This window comes from Zingiber officinale, chromosome 6B (assembly GCF_018446385.1).
Source record: "Zingiber officinale cultivar Zhangliang chromosome 6B, Zo_v1.1, whole genome shotgun sequence".
Classification (NCBI taxonomy): Eukaryota; Viridiplantae; Streptophyta; class Magnoliopsida; order Zingiberales; family Zingiberaceae; genus Zingiber; species Zingiber officinale.
The window spans coordinates 71,297,905-71,316,227 of record NC_055996.1 but is presented as its reverse complement, the minus strand read 5'-3'; the positions used below and the strand labels follow the sequence as shown (position 1 = coordinate 71,316,227).

The window sequence follows — 18,323 nt, the reverse complement described above, 5'->3', positions numbered from 1 at the left end:
AACAAAAATATTAGACAAATGCCAAACATAATCCTTAAATATCTTTCCTCATGGAATTGCTAAACATACAAAAGTGGATCTCAAATTCTTCATTTTCTCCAAATAAATTCTCTTTTACAAATAACAATTTTAGAAAAAAATTATATGGTATTCCCCCTTGATAATGACCGGTTACAAGTGAATAGTTAGTCAAAACTATTCATTTTGATTGGAAATTCATAATAACATACTTGAGTGAGTCTTGGAGGTGAATAGGAACTTAAGGAGTTTTGGCAGGTGGGAAGGGACCTTAAGGATGGAAGAGCAGAAGCTTGACAATAGAGGTGACATTGAGAAGGAGAGTGTCCAGTGGCAAGGACCTTAATGAGGATAGGAAGAGATTGAGAAGGAGATGGTTTTGATGCAGCAATTTAGAAGATGCCTGTGAAGAGGTGATGTGGTAGTAGAGGAAGAGATGAAGTTGGGTAGTTGAGGAGATGATTGGTTTGAGTTTTTGTTTTCTTTTCATCCAGAATTGGTTTAAACTAAGGTTGAAAAATCTCAAGTTCTGTCAAAGTTTCAATTTTTGATGGGAATGATATTGCTTTCGGTGTCGTGTCGATGTTTCAATATATGATGCTGATAATGGATTGAAGTCGAAGGAAGTAGATGAAGCATAGGAAAGAGATATTGTTTGTGCTTAGCATGGTTTTAAATCTTGTACCATGCTCGGTGAAATTGTTGAAACATATTATTTCGGTAAATTATTGAAAGCCGATACCACTCAACATAAACAATGTCTTTTTCCTTTGCTTCATTTCCTTCCTCCTTCAACTTCCAATCTGTCATTGGCATCATGCATCGGAGCGTTGGCACAATATTGGAACTATATCTTTCTGATCAAAGATTGAAACTACGACATGTGCCGAGTGGTATCAAGTTTATGTGATTTTCCAGAACGATACGTTTCAACCATTTTGCTCGATATGGTACGAGATTTCAAATCATGGTTTAAATCAGTTCCATAAGACCATAAAGCAATATTTGGTAGATGATATAAATTGGGGAGTTCGTGTTTTCAAAGATGTACACTCCTTTGATATTAGTGAAAAAGAGGGGGGTTATTATGATTTTTTTACTGTAAGCAATATGTATGTGCATGCAAATGCATATCTTCTGCTAGTAATTATTCAACTCACATTTCTTATATCTATCCTCTTATGTTGATTTATTTATTTAAGTCTTGTTCTTTTATTGATGTTTAGGGTAGTGAAGATGCTGAGATTGAGGAGGATGAGGATGAGGATGAGGATGACGATGACAAGGAATTTGATGGGCCTAGTTATAGTATCAAAGAGAAAGACTTTGCTGATAAAAGTAAGTATGACTTATAATTTTATTGAGATCTTATTCTGTTTCCAAATGCGACTTAATTTAAATCTTGTTCTATAAGTATCTTAATGTAAGCAAAGTACATTGTTATTCCCCACTCGTTATCCTTCAGCAATATGATCTATAATCTATTTCTTTGGCCCTAACAGTATAGTATGTAGTGATACTTAACTGAGCTCTTACAGTTATTTCACATTTCATTTACTCCTAGTGTTAGTGTATGAAATATTCATATTAACAAGGATCTACTCTCTAGGACATGGTTTGAAGAGCCCCCACTTTTTACCCCAGCGATATATGGTGTGTCTCTCGAGCACTAACATGATAGTTTTGTAGTGATACTTAACTGAGCTCTTATAGTTATTTCAAATTTCATTTGCTCCTAGTGTCAACATAAGAAGAAGCACATCAACAAGGATTTGCTCTCTTTTGATGTGGCTTGTAATTGTAATGTGCCATGTGCTGGTGTGATGGACATAGTTCTAGCATGCTTTAATGTTATTTGCCTTTCGGTTCTCATGATGTATATTGCTTTGGCATGTCTTGGGATGATTTTACAGGAAATATTTCTTTAAAAGGGTTCAAGAGATGACTATAATGATAATCCCTTATCATTATTTTTTGCAAAATCACTATAAATTTGTGCTATCACACTAGAGCTTGATGATTCTGAAGCTTTTAATGCCAAAAAAATAAGGAACAGAAGTTCAACTTTTTATTTTATTTTTTGAAAAAAATAAAAGGTTTAGTAAAACATATCACAATTTAAACATGTGATTTTTTAAAATGTTTTTAGCATGATTTAAAATCTCATGCCGTACTGGCTAATTTCGCCCGCCAACCGAAACAACAACGGCACCGACACACTCCGCTAGACTGAATTGTCAAAATCAATATTCTCTTTCTCTATTTTTGATGGTTACTTCAGTGCTAGTCTGGTGGAGAGCCTTGGCGCAATGGTAAAATTGTTGCTGCATAACCTTGTGGTCATAGATTTGAGTCGCGGAAACATTCTCTTACAATGTAAGGCAAGGTTGCGTACATTAGACCCAATGTGATTCAACACTTTATCGGAACCTCGCATTGGCGTGAATGCCAAGTACTGAGTTGCTCCTTTTTTTTTAACTTCAGTGCTAGTCGTGTAGTCAGTCTAGGAAGAGGCTTGATTGGATTTTCAAACCTATCTCCTCTTTCTCTTTTTTGCTCAAATGAAAAATCTTTGTTAGCCTTCTTTCTCCCATGCTTCCATTGGTCAACAACCGATCAACCAACAACTTTTTACATTTTTTTTTTCACTTCATTAGAGAAGATAGGGCAGACCCATCAAAACAGGACTCAGCTCATTGTTTGGTTTTGAAGATTGCGCTATCTCAGAAGAAGGTAGGTTCTAAAAATTCTAGACCAGTTCCTTCCCTAATACAGAAAGTGATTGTCTAGGCTTTAATTATGCATATAGGATTTCGATGGTTTGAATCACAAAATTGACAGTCATATGAAGTTGGTAGCAGATTATTGATAATCACTGTGTTAATACATTTGGTAGCAGATTCTGGATGATCCCATGGTTTGAGTTGTAATCCTGCAATCACAGTGGCAATATTTTGTAAAATCCTAAAGAATAAACAGCCAATATAGTTGTTGTTCTTCTCTATTCTATTTTTACTTAGTATTAATCTTTCTTCTAATCTTGCATATATGTTGAGACATGCATATAAATTTATTTTGCAACTAAGTGTTCATGTGAAATTTCACATGGTTTACTTTTCTTTTGTATGATTTTTCTGCGTTCATAGTAACAATAGAAAAATACTCATCTTTAATCTTATTCCAGTTGAAAGACAAGCAAGATATCTAAAGCTTAAGTTTGGAGGCAATGATGATGGTGATGATGATGATGAGATGGATGATCCTGAAGAAGATGAAGATCAAAGAAAAGCTATATGGGGTAGATGGAAGAACTTATATTATAGTGCTGATAATGTTGACTATGAGGTAGTGAATGTTTGCTCACTCTGATTTTCTGTTCTCCACCAAGCTATAGTATGGTATAGATTTGTTACTTAGCCTCTTTCTATGTTGTGCTATCTATTGATTTGCAACTACAGCTTCAATCAAGTGATGAAGATTTTCCTATAGAGGAGGAGGCTGAGGTATTGAAGATTCAGAGAGAGAAGGCAAAATCCCTTTTGATGGAAGATTTTGGCCTAGAAAATTATGAAGAAGATAATACTAATTATGATAAACAGAATAAAACATTCCAGGTTAGATTTACTTTTGCTTTTGTACTGATTTCTTTCGTTTTGTAATTAATTAATTAGTAGTATGAATTTTTTAGAGCGAATACTAAAAAATTTCAAACTTACGCTCTTTATTTCATAAAATATTCTTCTATAAGAGAAAAACTTGGTTAACAGGAGGATTTTGTTAGAAAGGCAGCTATAATGAAATCTGGTTTTGAGGAAAATGATCCGTTTAGAAGTTTTGAAGAAATTAAGAAAGACATTACTTCTTTGTCAAAAGAGGAGCAGATGGATATTGTACATAGGTATCTTCCTTTCATTTTTTTCAGTCTAAATCTGCCAATCTTTCTAATAGAAGTTAATATTTGAGAAAAGCTTATGTTATATGAATCTGATATTCTCTGCAACCCTTAAAAAAATTGAATGATATAGACATGTATTTGGATTACTTTTGTACAGTGGAATGACTATGGAACATGGTTCTGGAAATTAGCATTTACTTTTGTACAGTGGAATGAATATCAAACATGGTGTCGAAATTAGCATCACTATCAATGTATGACATTCCAAAGCTTTGGTATTGCTTGCATAAAAAATTAGATCAAGAAAAGTAAATTTAAAATGCAAGAAAATAAAATAATTTGTTTTTTTTATGTTAAATTATTTTTTACTATAAGTAATTGCTATTAGTAATATGAATAATAACAATTGGGAATGATATCAATATTATATTTATTAAGTTTGTATTATTTTATATAAATCGTAATCTAATTAATATTAATCAAATAATATTTATTATTGATAATACCAATTCTTAGTGTAATTACAATAATTCTTTTATTTTGTATATTAATATTTTAATAACCTTAATACTTGTTTGTAATACAACTCTGACTATTGCCACTACTTACGTGTTGTTTTCATTAGTTTAGATTCCTCATAGTAGAGTAACAACCCTTGTTCAATGCCTTCTCCACTGACCAATCACTCTAATCATCCTTAAGTTGAAGGTAGATCTCCTTAGTGAGCTTCAAACATTAGTGTCAAAGAGCCCTAGCTTGCCACATGAATCATTATGGCAATAACAATCTTCTGTTAATCAGAACATCTTGCAATAACTGCTCTTAGATCTAGAGTTTGGTGATATATTTTAGGTTTCAATTAGAGTCTGAAAAGATTCTCCTATTGGAACTGTCCAATAGTCATAATGCTTGCTTTTTTCGAAGAAACATCCATTTTCCAAATCCAGCCCCCTTCCAGTAAATCTAAGCCTATTTTCATTAGCAACTTGTCGAGTTTCTTGATGATGCTTGATTTCTGGATTAAAATTGAATTACTACTTGTTGAGTTTGATCTAACTCAGTCATTCTAAATTGTACAGGGCTGAATAGATGACATAATCAAATTACAAATTCCTTGTACAAAAACACAAACAGCACAAATGATTAGTAGAGAGTGTGCTCATTTGTGATTGATTGGCATGTCTGATAAATTCGCAATGGAAATTAAAGAATGTGAAGCACGGCATAAACATGATGATTTTATACCGTTACTAGATTCCTACTTCCTATAGCACGTTCAATATGTCATTCCCATAATATCGACTATTACCATCCTATAGAATAAGGCAATGTGGTAAGCCTTTATAGTCCATTGGTAACTTTATGACCTGGCTTTGAGGATAACCCTTTGACTCAACTTTAGGATTTCACAAGTTCATTTCCTTAAGATATGAAACGAATGCAAAGAGAGTAAATTACTATGAGTTTGAGGGTTGAAGCCTTATAATACTTATTGAAGCTCTTGGATTCTTTTGGGCATTTGTTGATGACTGGCACATGAAAATTAGAACTATCTTCGTTAATGTTTAGTGTCCAAAAGCTCTCTAAGAGCTTATATAGAAAAGCTACAACAAACACATTTTGAATATCACACAAATAACAATTGGATGCCAATAACTCTTTTGCTAGGAGACTGCCACGGGAGGGGGTTTGTGGATTGCTTGTGGATTTCCCAATGAAAAAGACCATCTGTTTAATGCATAGGCAATTACCTTCTAGTAACTCACTGTAAGTTAAATTACTTCTTCTTCACTGTTGGTTATTTAAGGTCCAAGATTTGAGCCGGTTGATTACAATACTTGAGAACACTTATGAGGCTTCAACAAGCAAAACCTAGATAGCTCCCCTACTACGTGGGTAGACATAACATTGTTACAATAATGTTACAAATATCAAATGAAACCCTAAAATTATAATCTTATAATAACTTACAATTCTCACATTGTTAGGACTTTAGGTCCTTGAGTCCATGGAGCGCTCCTTCCTGAGCTCTTAGTGCAAAACCCTATCTGAGCATCACCTCGATCGAAGGCATCATTTCTCAAATCCACCAGGAGAAATCTCAAATCCACCAAGATTCTCCATGAGCGCCATTGCAGTTACCCATACCAAGTAGCTCTCAAGTTCACAAGCTCCTGGGATCTTCATCTCCACAACCCGATCCAAGCCTCTAAGCTTCAGTTCATTGAGTCAAAATTGCCAATTACAATTGCTCAAAGCTATTTTGTTATATAAAGGGTATTTAAGATCTTTAAAATTCTACATGGTTTGGCCAATTTTGTCAAAAGACTTGGTTAGCATTTTTACAAAAATTGGTCAATTTAACTGATCCTTTGGCTGGTTCAATTGCTTATCTAATCTGATTATGGAAGCAGCCTGGAGAGGCACCCAGGTTCATTTGTTTCTGTTTGGACTGGCTGGTCTAATCCCAGTTTAATAACTATGGTCACAATAATTAATGCATAGCAATGCTTAACATTTAATAGGTAGTATTCTTTAAAGACAGTTTGTCAATTACAAATACAGTAGAGAATAAATACATATAATTATTACTTTATCATTTTCATATTACAAAACCCACCAAGTTCTCTGTCTGTACAATTTAGCCTATTTATAATGTTATTGATTAGTAACTACCATTATTTTTAAATATCATGTGGGCATTGAATATCCAATTAAATACTTGTACAAATATTTTTTAGTAAACTATTTGTGTACTTATGTATCTATAAGACTATAACAATATATGTATGTGCATAACTAATAAATGTACAAATATTAATCATATGTATGTATGTACAAATAACTTTTTATGTATGTATATAACTAATATCTATTTGTCTAAAGAAATCATGAATCTAATATTCAATTATTTTTAGTATGAACTTCTAGTATAGTTAGAAAAATTAATAATTGATTTTTTCAATTATTGTATGCTGCTAAATATACAGAAAAATTATATAATCTCATTTAACAAACTTGTATTATATAATGTGTAACAATATATTCATTTAACAGCAATTAATACACCATTGCGATTTCATCTTTTATTACTTCATACATTCCTTGTTTTCAATATTAGTTTAATTTTCGTGATCTTACTAATACTACTGACATGTCTTTGAATTACCTGATCCTGATACTGGTTTCGATATTGCCTACCATGCTCTAGATATTGTAAGGTTGTGATTGTTTAACAGAGTTGAAAAATCCACATTGTCATTTGACTAGCTGAGTATCTTAGTTCTCTAGATAGAATTAGTGTGTTCAAGTTTATAAAGGGTTGTAAACAAGCCGAGCCAAGTTTTGAGTGTTCAAGCTTGTTTGATACGGTAACCGAGCCAAGCCACAAAATGAACCAAGCCATTGAAATAATTGTTCAAACTTGGGTTGGTTTATTTATTATGTATTTGAACTTGGTTCGAGCTTGGCTTGAGTTTGGTTCATTTAGATGTTATCGAGCTTTTATTAAAGCTTGTTTGCTTGTTTGAAACTTTTTCTTGTTTGATTGGTTATTGAGGTTGATAATTCAAACTGTTTGTTTATGTAGTATGTTGATTGTTCACCAGCTTGTATGTTTAATTTAACGAGTCATTCAAGCTTATTTATTTAATTGATGTATTGGACGAACATAAATAAGTTCTTATCAAGCCGAATACTAAGCTTGTTCATGTTGAGTTCATTTACAACCCTAAGTTTATTTGCCTGGTCGAGTTAGTCAACATGGCTCAATTTGCCTAATTGGGTCAATGCATTTCGCTCACTGTAGTGGACAACATCACCCAATTTAGTGGGCTTGGATTACCTGGTTGAGCTGCCTTGTTTGTCATGTCGAGTTCATTGATGTGACTTAGTTCACCTCACTTTGCCCACCCCATGAATTGAGATTGCTTAATTGGGTTATTGATCCAGAATGGCTTGCTTGGCCAAACCATTGTGGTTTGCTAAGTATGCTTTGTTGGGTTTGTTTGGTTAACTAGTTGGGTCAAGTTAGTTTGGTTCACATGGTCCATCATTTAAGTCAATCGATTGGAATAGCCAGGTCAACTTAGTTTGGTTGGCTGGGTTGATATGGCCATCCAAGTTCTCTATTAAATCAATTAACATAACTATTTTTTTCTGCATACTAATTTATGAATTTAAACTAAATATATTTGTTAGAGATGAGATTCTCATTCCAAGTTTTAGATTGTGGAATCCAAATCACTATATCCAAATGCTGGAAAGTACACCATGTCATTCTAATGCACTTCCATAGACCAAGTTGAATATAATCAAAATGCATGTGGCATTGCCTAGTTGAATATCTTGAACGTGTTAGCATTTGTTTGTGATGCGATTGTGTTCTATGTATGCAATTTGAAATTTGTTCTTTGCAGTTCTGCTCCAGAATTGGTTGGTTTGCTTTCTGAATTAAATGAAACTCTTGTCGAAGTTCAAAAACTGAAACCAGCCCTTCTCAAGGTAAACACTTGGTTATACTTCCCTTTTGTAATAGCTCCAATAAAAGAGTTCTTGTCATATATCATTCTTGCAATACCTCCCCTTTTCAGTTTCATCAATGACAGTCCTCAGTAATTGAGAACACTGCAAAGTAAAAATAATTAACGCAGCAAATAAGTTCAATTAAGTGTGATATTCAGAAGTTGGGCAATGTGTAGGGACCAAAATATGCATAACCAGTAGAAACAGGATAACTACCATGATACACATAACCAGTAGAGCAGGATAACCATGATATATAGTCATCTTTAACAGTCTTATGAAGAGGACCCTAGTATCCTTTTTTTGCTTGTGGAGGAGGATGGCGGCTCATTCTTGCAACATGCATCTTGTGCCTTCTCGCTTTTCTATTGGTCTATTGGTGTGTGGAAAGAAAAATTTGGCTCATTCCAACTGGCGCATAATGAAATTTGATTTATTGCTGTAGCCTATGAACATTTAAATGACATGGAGTCAGGATTTTACTTATACATCTTGCCATATAGTGTTCATCTAATGGTACATTCTTATCGAATTAATAGATTATTAACATGTTTTAGTAACACTGATACTGCACCAACAAGGAGAACTACCTTTGATGTTTTTTTGTCAATATGGTGCTAGAGTCAAATTTTCATCCTAGCATGGCGTTACAGACAACTCACTGTGTGATGCTACAAATTACAAAATGATCTCTTGGGCATATACTGATGGATCAATCTTTTTGTACTTGCATCTCTGCACAGAGTTTTAACTTGTTTGTCTTGTGATTCCTTTTTAGGATCACTAATTTGTCTGTTTTTGTAATATAAGAACTTCTGTTAATACTTGCTCTATTTTCTGGTTTTGGTGTTTTATTACTTAAGTCAATGTTTTCTTCGATACAAATACACTGGGATTATGTTTCTTTTTCTTTGGCACACTTGCAGTTTGGGCAAAGGACTGACAGACGTAGAGTAGGAATGCATTTTGAGGAGGTAAAATATGTTTTATTATTGGTCTATTGCCAGACAATAAGTTATTATCTCCTTCTCAAGTCAGAGGGGCACCCTATTCGTGATCATCCAGTAGTATCACGATTGGTTGAGATCAAGGATCTGTTGGAGAAGGTGCATTTCTATTTATTTTTTTCAAGTATATGCACAAATTGTAAATTGCCTTTTCTTTATTTATTCTTTGCTGGTTACATTTCATCTTTCTTAATTATGTATTATATCATACCAATTTTTTCAACAGGTTAAGTTGGTGGATGTCAACCTTCCTTCAGAGTTAGAGAAGCTTGTAAATGCTACATCAATCAGCTCAGACAATGTGCTTATAGGACATGTACCATTAGAAGACAAAACTGAAAAACATAGCTATTCAGCAGAACCAAATAAAGTATAATTTGTATTGATTAAACATCACATTCTTATTATTTCTTATACTTCTCTTTTATAAAAATGCAGGATTCTGAGAAACATAACTCATCAGAGGATGCTAAAAAAATCAACCCTAATCACCTAGAAAAGGTTTTCATGAACAACTTGATAAGCTTGTTTTGATAATTTGAATTGGTAATGTACTCAGTGTACTAACAACACCACATAATCATGAACCAGCATGCTAAAATTGGCATTCAAAGTTTGGAAATGCTGAAAGTAAGAGCAAATCTAGAAGAAAAGCTGAAGCAGAAAGGTATTTATAATATAACAAAGTCAAAACCTGAAAATGTTCAAAATGGTGATCAGAAGGCTGTTAACAAGTAAGCTAAGTTTTTTTACACGATATGTCTACTCCCTTTGGTCTTGTTAGCTTCAATCAACTTTATGCATTAAATATTGTGTGGAGAATTTTTTATTTCTTAACAGATATCGTGGAGTATTGGAGGATTTTGATGATGATGTGCAGCAAATATCGGTTAATTCCAAGAGCATTTCTACTTCATCAAAGTTGCGGAAACCTTCTCAGTTATTTGGAAATAAATCAAGCAAGACAAAGGTATGGCTTTCTTAAATCTCAAATATTCTCAATTCTTCATGTTTGTCATTGTGGCATGTTGATTTATGTTACAGCTTTTCTTTAGAGTTCTTTTATTGATTAGTTTCCAAGATCAGTTCAAGTACCACGAATAAATTTTCCGGTCAGCATTCAAGTTCCCAATTCCCTATCACTTGAGGCTAACGATTTTGGTTTAGTTTACCCCTTAAAGTAATCTTTCCAAGAGTTATGAAACTAAGATGGTTTAAATCACCACCTAAAGGAATCCTAGGAAATGAGGAAGTAAGACAAATATGAAGATAGAGATAATGCCAGGTTTAACGTTTGTAATTAAGTTAATTGAAACATTAAAGTGAATAGTGGTTAGTAAGAAACTAAGTTTTGGGCTTTGAGGACTAAATGCATAATTAACCCAAAATTTGGACTCCTATTGAGCTCTTGTTGGCCCTACTCATTAGGTATGGATTGCCCAAATGCATCGTTCTGCCCAAGTGCGATTTAGCTATATGATACTTAGGAGAAGTATGCTTACCTTCCAGAAGGAATCGGTAAGTCAATGTCTGATGATCTGCTATTGAGGTTGCAGATGTTGCTACTCCGAAGATATCTTCTTGGGTACATAATACTAGGGAAGATGTCAATGTGGGTTTTGGTGGAAGTGGTATAGTTTTAGAAGATGATGGGAAAAAATCAAGAATATGACATCAGAAAACACAGAAGAATGAAGAAAAATTGCATCATAATGCCTATTAACTCTTTTGGGTTCACAGTCAAGATTACTTGGAATGATAAAATGAACAGTTCGTGGTCTAAATTTGCCTTGTTCAGATCTAAAAATATGAACAGAGGATAAACAACCAAAACTGCTTGGTAGTAAAGGAAAAATAATTTATTTCAGATAAAAATGTGGAATGAGTATTTTACTATTGAGTGCAAAAGAATGATTAATTAGGTAAATAAGAAACTTATTTTTGTAATATTGCTTTGGTATATGCATATAAACCATTTTAAAAATGCAATCAAGCAGATATCAATTCTTACATTTTGCAATATCATTCCATTGAGGTGCATACACCTTTATGGTTGTGTGGATAAGGCCTTGGGGAATATAAAAGCTAGTAAAAGTTGGTTGCATATATTAAACGTAAATAATCGCCTAAGAATAATGAGGGATACAAACAGAGTCTTGCCCTTCAATTGGAATATGAAAACCATCAACAATAGAAATAGATAGAAAGGTGGAAAAGATAAACAATTTAGATTTACCTGTCATATATAAAGATGTACTTGAACCAAATAATCCCTGAAGTCTTGGATTTTACCTAGAAAGTAGTACTATAAGTTGAGGTAGTTGTAGTAAATTTTGGGGAACTTAAGTGTATCAAAGTGGCATCTTAAAATTGGTTATATTTGATAGATCTGATAGTTTTTGTTTTGAATGTTGGTACAGAGTTGGAAGATGTCATGTTGTGTTATGCTCATACTTTATTTAATCCTTGATATCCACTTGATAGTAGCCAATATTTGGAAGATATCATGTTATGTCAAATTTTCTTTGAAAGTAAAAAATTTCGAGTTGGATTAATATTAGACAAAAGCTGGCTCCATCTGGCCTAAGTTCATCATGGCAGCTTGAAGTATTGCAAGATGGAAAATTGTCTCTAGCTATCTTACTTATCTATGAGTATCTCATATAGGTGTTAGAGCTAAGTGTCTTGGCATGTCCACTTCTAAATAAGAATATCGAATCCCAACTTGAAAGTGTTGGAGTTGCCATTATATGATTTGTACACAGTACACAGAGGGAGTAAATGAAGAGTCTATCAGAGGTCTTGAGTTGATTGCACTGGTTGCATTGTGTTTGTGTGAGGTGAGATTATAAACAGTATAGTAAATGGTAGGGTGGATTCAAGCACCATCAGTAATTAGACAGATTCCGGGGTGGCAGCAACTCCATATGTCTTAATAATATTGATTTAATTGTTTGTTTATTAGGATATTTGATCTATTTTTATCAAAGTTACCAATTAGGTATATTGTAAGCATATTTTAAATTTTAACTGTGCATCTTATTATTCGTACCATATTTTCTATTAGTGTTTTTATTGTGAATAAATAAGTTATAGCTTATGGTTTGATAACTTCTTATTATGATTTTTAAGTTTATATGCATTTTATGAATACCTTTAATCTTCATGAACACTATTTTGTGTTTACTGGTGGTGCCTTCCATAATTTTTTGTATCTAGCTTTAAAGATTTAATTTTGCTTCAAAGTTGTTTTTAAATTTTCAATTTAATTCTGATCTTTTTTAACCCAAGTATTTGAATTTCTCATTGTGCACTTCCGATTTTTCATTGACTTGATTTTGTGCTGCAAATGGGAGCTAACTGAGGAAAAGTGTGACAAGTGACATTCCTAAACATGAAACTTCCTTGCTTACTTTCTTCTTCCTATTTTAACCTTTTTCATTTTTTTTCTAATTTCCACTACTCTTTGAATTTTCTTATACTGAGATTCAAATTAGCTTGCTAACCGATTAATACTACCAGCAGAAATTTGATTACATGCTAATCAAATTTTATTCCTAGTCATCCAAAATATAATTTCTTCAATTTCATTTAACTATTAATGGATTCACTGAGAAATTGAAAAATAGGATCAGCTTTGGCTGACATACTTAGTCTAGCAAAAAAGGTGGAGCTAAGCTGCAAACTAAGTCTAACATGAAAAGTGTAGCCAAGTTGATGTTGTGATATTGAATTTACAAAATCCCATACTGTGTCAAACGAAATGGTTGAAATGTATCGTTTGATAAATTATTGAAATTGGTACTAAGACAATATCTTCTATGTCATTGTGCTAATCAAGTTGACGACTACCATTTCATGTGAACACTCAAGTCTCTTTAGCATGCTAAAATTGAGTTAATGTTATTATTTTTTTTAAGTTTGTATGATGTCCTAATCTTAATTTTCCAAATGGAAAGCAAACATCTATATAACTGTCCTATTTTTTTTAATCTCTTTCCTCCTTTCACCTCTAATTCGTTGCTGGCACCATATGGTGAAACGTCAGCATGATACCGAGACACTTTTTCTAATAAAAGATTGAAATATCGACACAAACTCTAAATTTCGAACCTTGGAATTCAACAACTAGCTAAAGCAGAATGTCATCTTCCTTCCTATATTGTAATTCATTGTTCACTCCTCTTCCATCCATCAGTTGAAAGCCCAATGTAAATATTTATTACTTAGTGCCTGTTTGCCAACAATTTTTGTCACATGCTATTTTACTTATTTCCTAAAGCATCAATGTGTTTTCCATGTTGCGTCCTTGTCCTATTATTCCATTTGAGATAATGTTCATAGGTTATTTTAGGAATAATTAATTTTAATCTATTCTACATTAATGCACCATGTCTCTTATATTGCCAATTTGTCATTGCACAAACTTTTTACTACCTTATGGAAAACCAAACTTTAGAAGTTTAGTCCCATGATGTGCTTATTGGTTAACTTATCAACCATAGATTCAGATTTTGGATATTCACATTGATAATTTTGACGTAATACTATGTAGACAATGATCATTTTGACGTGATACTATGGAGATCTTAATTCTAATAAACATTCTAGCTCTAGTCTTAAATGTGTCGAACACCTATACTACAATTAATTGTTGTCCATACAATTAATCATTTTATATACAGAGACAAACTTTTCCTTTTATTATCCATACAATGAATCATTCCTATATGACTTTGAGGAGCAGATATTTATTTCGGGAAACTATTTTTTAAATATTTTTGTTAAAAACATAATTTTAAGAGTTCTTTTTCTAGATTGTCTCTGGTGGTGATGATGACTTGCCAAAAAGAGATGATATTGGTGAAAGGCGTAGGCAACGTGAACTGCGAGTTCTTGCAAAGGCAGGAGCTATAGATGACAGTGATCTGGCCCCGGATGAATATGGAGTTACTGGTGGGTCCATGGATGACACTAATGTCCAAGAAGCAGATGAATCAAATGAGTCAGAGGATGAATTTTATAAAGAGGTAAAAAGGCAAAGGGTTGAAAAGCTCATGGTTAAAGCAGAAAAATATGCACGGTAGGTTTGAAAGAAAACTCAAAGTTCTATGGGCTCATTGGGGGAAAAAATAATAGTGCTCTCCGGGATTCTCATTTTAATTTTCTAACATGACACAGGAAACCAGATGTTCCACCTGCGGGAGCTGAAGCCGATGCTGATGGTAAGAGACATATCACATATCAGGTGTGTTCCTTCCGCATGCTCTTAGTAGAAATATCTCACATTCTCTTTGAGATGTACATTTTGTTGAGTTTACATGTACATTTTGTGTCACAGATGGAGAAGAATAGAGGGCTAACTCGTTCTCGGAATAAGCTCAACAAAAATCCACGGAAGAAATACAGGGTAATTATTAGTTTTAATGGGTATACATACTGGATAAAATTATATTGTATAGAGTATACACGCTAATGCCTTTGTTGTTGCAGCATAAACACGAAAAGCAACTTAAAAGGAGAAAAGGGCAGGTGCGTGAAATTAGGAAGCCGAGTGGTCCATACGGTGGAGAATCGACTGGAATCAACATGAACGTTAGCCGGAGTATTAGATTCAAAAGTTGAGGATGACGAGTTTTGGGTGTTTGTGCTATCTATCAAGTTCATTTTCAACCGGACTTGTTTCCTGTTGAGGGAGGGTATGTGTTGTCTCTTGCTGGTGTGCTATCCGTCTGTTAAATCTTTGAGTATCAAATTTGTAATCTTATTTTTTTTTTTCACCTGCAGGCAAGATAGTCATCTGAAAGAAGACTTAATATTGCACGATAAATATTTTTGTTAAAAATGATATGTATTTTTCAAAGCATTTCAGAGGAATGTTTGTTGAACATATTAATTTTTATAGGTATTTTTTCAATTTTATTGATTAAACAAGGTGGACTACTAGTATTTTAATGCAATCCTATAAGGTGGACTACTAGTATTTTAAGGTGGACTACTAGTATTTTATATGAAGTTTCTGTCAATCTGGGTATTTGAACTTTCCATCAATGTTGGTCCTAAAAGGGAGTTTATTGCATACTGTCTTGATTTGTTTTGTAAGAGGTTATTTTTTAAGTCATACTATAATAATTTTATGATAGCTTTATCATGCATTTTAATGCAATTATATCACACACATACATGAGATCGTTAGATTGAGCGATGTGTGTGGACGCCTCTTAGGCCTAGGGCCGCCTGCAATGATTGGTCAATGATTGAAGTGCATGGCGAGGTTTATAGGTAGGGAATATTTTTTATAATATACTAGTGGAATTTCGAATGCAAATTTATCATGAAAGAGCATGGCGAGGCTTATAGGTAGGGAATTTTTTTTTATAATATACGAGTGTGGAATTCCGAATGCAAGTTTATCATTGAAAGATGATTTACCGTTGAATCAACCTAACCACGACATTCTGCCCCTCGCTTATGCAATCCTATACGGCCACTAAATCAAGTGGTTATTATGTAAATATTAGCATATCAGGGCCTGTTTGGAAATGGAAAAACTTTTTAATTTTTCATTTCAAAATTTAATATTAAAGTTAATATCAAAAAATGTTATTAATTCCAAATCATGTCTGTAAACCTATTTAATGCATTTATGCTCATGAATTTAAATTTGATAGTTTTTTTTCATGAAATAACTTTGAGATTTTTCTATATTTGTACTCTATCTATTCAAAATTTATTATTCTCGATTTACGTTATCGACTTTAGATATGAGGACATAAACATATTAAGGAGGCTTTAGGCTTCTTGGAATACATTGATTTTAGTTTAAGTGATTCAAAGTTTTCTAAACCTATTAGTCAATTTCAGATGAAACTGATTAATGGACTAATATCATTTAAAAATTTAAAAGTTTGATATTTTTAGAACAAGAGAGTCCTAAAAACTATTGATGATATTAATTAGTAAATATCATTATCCTAGGATTTATAATGTGTTTGTGATAAATTTTATTAAGTCTTTACCGGTTTAAAAATTCATTGATCATGATTTATGATATTAAATTCAATTACAGGACATACATATATTAAAGAGACTTCTGAGAATACATTAATTTTGATTTGAACTGATTTGATTTGAAATTTTCTAGGTCAATCAACTAGTTTGGTTTAACAAATTTTATTGAGTCTTTATCAGTTTAAAAAAGTTGTATATATGTGAATGAAGAAGAGGTGGAAGAAGGAAGAAACTTCATTGTGAATGAGACTTTGGTTCCACATTGAAAGTTTCAAGGCATATTGATTGGTTTATATTGATTCATATGCATTGATGATGTGAACAAATGCATGGGGAGAGACTCTCTCTCATGCGTGGGTACACAGGGGGGGGTGTAAATTCAGGTTCTGAATTATACTGAACCAAGTTGAATCATGTGTGAGCACGACCTGCACACATTGAATGCATTAATTATACTGAACCAGATTGGTGGTGCTGCTTATTTGTAACGAATGCGTTAATTAGAGATTAGTGAAATGTTGGTGTTTCATAGCTCGATGAATAATAATCATTAAATGATTATTAATGTTGTCCGTTGCTATGAGCTCCTATATAAAAGGAGACTGCGACTACAGACAAAATGTTACACACATAGAAAAGCCTTCCTGGTCGACCTCTCTGTCCGCCCAATTGGCCACTTAGTCCCTTGGCGACTCAACCTCTCTTCCCGGCCGCCTGGTGCTCCCGATCTACCTCTTGCATGACCGATTTGTCTGCCCGCTCGGTCGGTCACTTGCTTGACCTCTTTGTCTACTCGATCGCAAGCCTATCTAGTCGCACGCTCGCTCGCCCGCTTGGTACTTTGCTCGATCGATCACTCAGATTGATCTGCTGCTCGACCGCTATACCAGTCGACTAATTTTCCAGATTGGTCACTCAGACAGATCTACTGCTCGATCGCTATACCCGGTCTACTACTATACCCGGTCGGTCACTCAGTCTGCTCTACTGCTCGACTGCTATACCCGGTCAATTACTATACCCGATCGGTCACTCAGACTAATCTATTGCTCGACCGCTATACTTGGTCGGCTACTTTGCCCAGCCGATCACTAGTCCGCTCTTCTCGCTCGGCAACTCGGGTACACTGCTCGCTTGGGTTCTCTGCCCAACCGGACGCTCGACGTCTCAACCCACTCTGTCACTCAACCATTGTGAAGTCTGGACTCAGTGCTTCGCATATACCAACCTTTGCTGACAGCTTGAGTTTATTTACTCAGGTTATTTTGACAGATAAATAAATTTAATTCTATATATTTAAATTGAGCTAATTTTTCAATATTTTTGGTAACAGACTATTTTCTCTAACAATAAATTTAGTGTCTATAATTTATGCTATTGAATTCAATTAGAGGGTATAAATAGATTAAAGAGGCTTTCGGAATTACATTAATTTTTATTTGAATTGATTCAAATTTTTTTTGTCCATCATGTCTAACCAAATTAGTGTTAGGACCGAAATGTAGCTAGAGGGGGGGTGAATAACTCGTCGCGTGCTAGGTGCTCGTCGTTGCTTGTTTCTTCAGAGATATGCAGCGGAAATACAAGAAACAAGAACACTCAATGCTAACAAGGATGATTTACTTTGTATCCACCTCACAAGAGGTGACTAGTCCAAGGATCCACACCTACTTACGCACCCTCCACTATGAAACACTCCTTTATGGTAACTACCAAAGGCGGAGAAGCCCTACAAGACTCTCAATACAAGAAGAGAGGGAAAGGTAATGAAATACAAGCACAAGCTTGCAATGAGTACAAAAGCCCTAACCCTAGTTTCTTCTTCTTGCTTTTGATCCGCCTCTTGACTTGGAAGAACCTCCAAGAAC

The 18,323-nt window shown here is 33.8% G+C and overlaps 1 protein-coding gene across 1 annotated transcript; it reads left to right on the top strand.

Annotated features, from left to right (window-relative positions):
* Positions 1-1,227: 1,227 nt before the first annotated feature.
* On the top strand, positions 1,228-15,470 carry LOC121992656 (something about silencing protein 10-like). The gene is made up of 15 exons (XM_042547157.1): positions 1,228-1,356; positions 3,203-3,363; positions 3,477-3,632; positions 3,786-3,916; positions 8,332-8,416; positions 9,364-9,543; positions 9,671-9,814; positions 9,883-9,945; positions 10,036-10,178; positions 10,285-10,414; positions 14,262-14,527; positions 14,626-14,692; positions 14,786-14,854; positions 14,938-15,143; positions 15,232-15,470. Exons 2-14 carry the CDS (start codon positions 3,271-3,273, stop codon positions 15,067-15,069), a joined length of 1,659 nt encoding a protein of 552 aa, XP_042403091.1. The 5' UTR covers positions 1,228-1,356; positions 3,203-3,270; the 3' UTR covers positions 15,070-15,143; positions 15,232-15,470.
* The last annotated feature ends 2,853 nt before the right edge of the window (positions 15,471-18,323 follow it).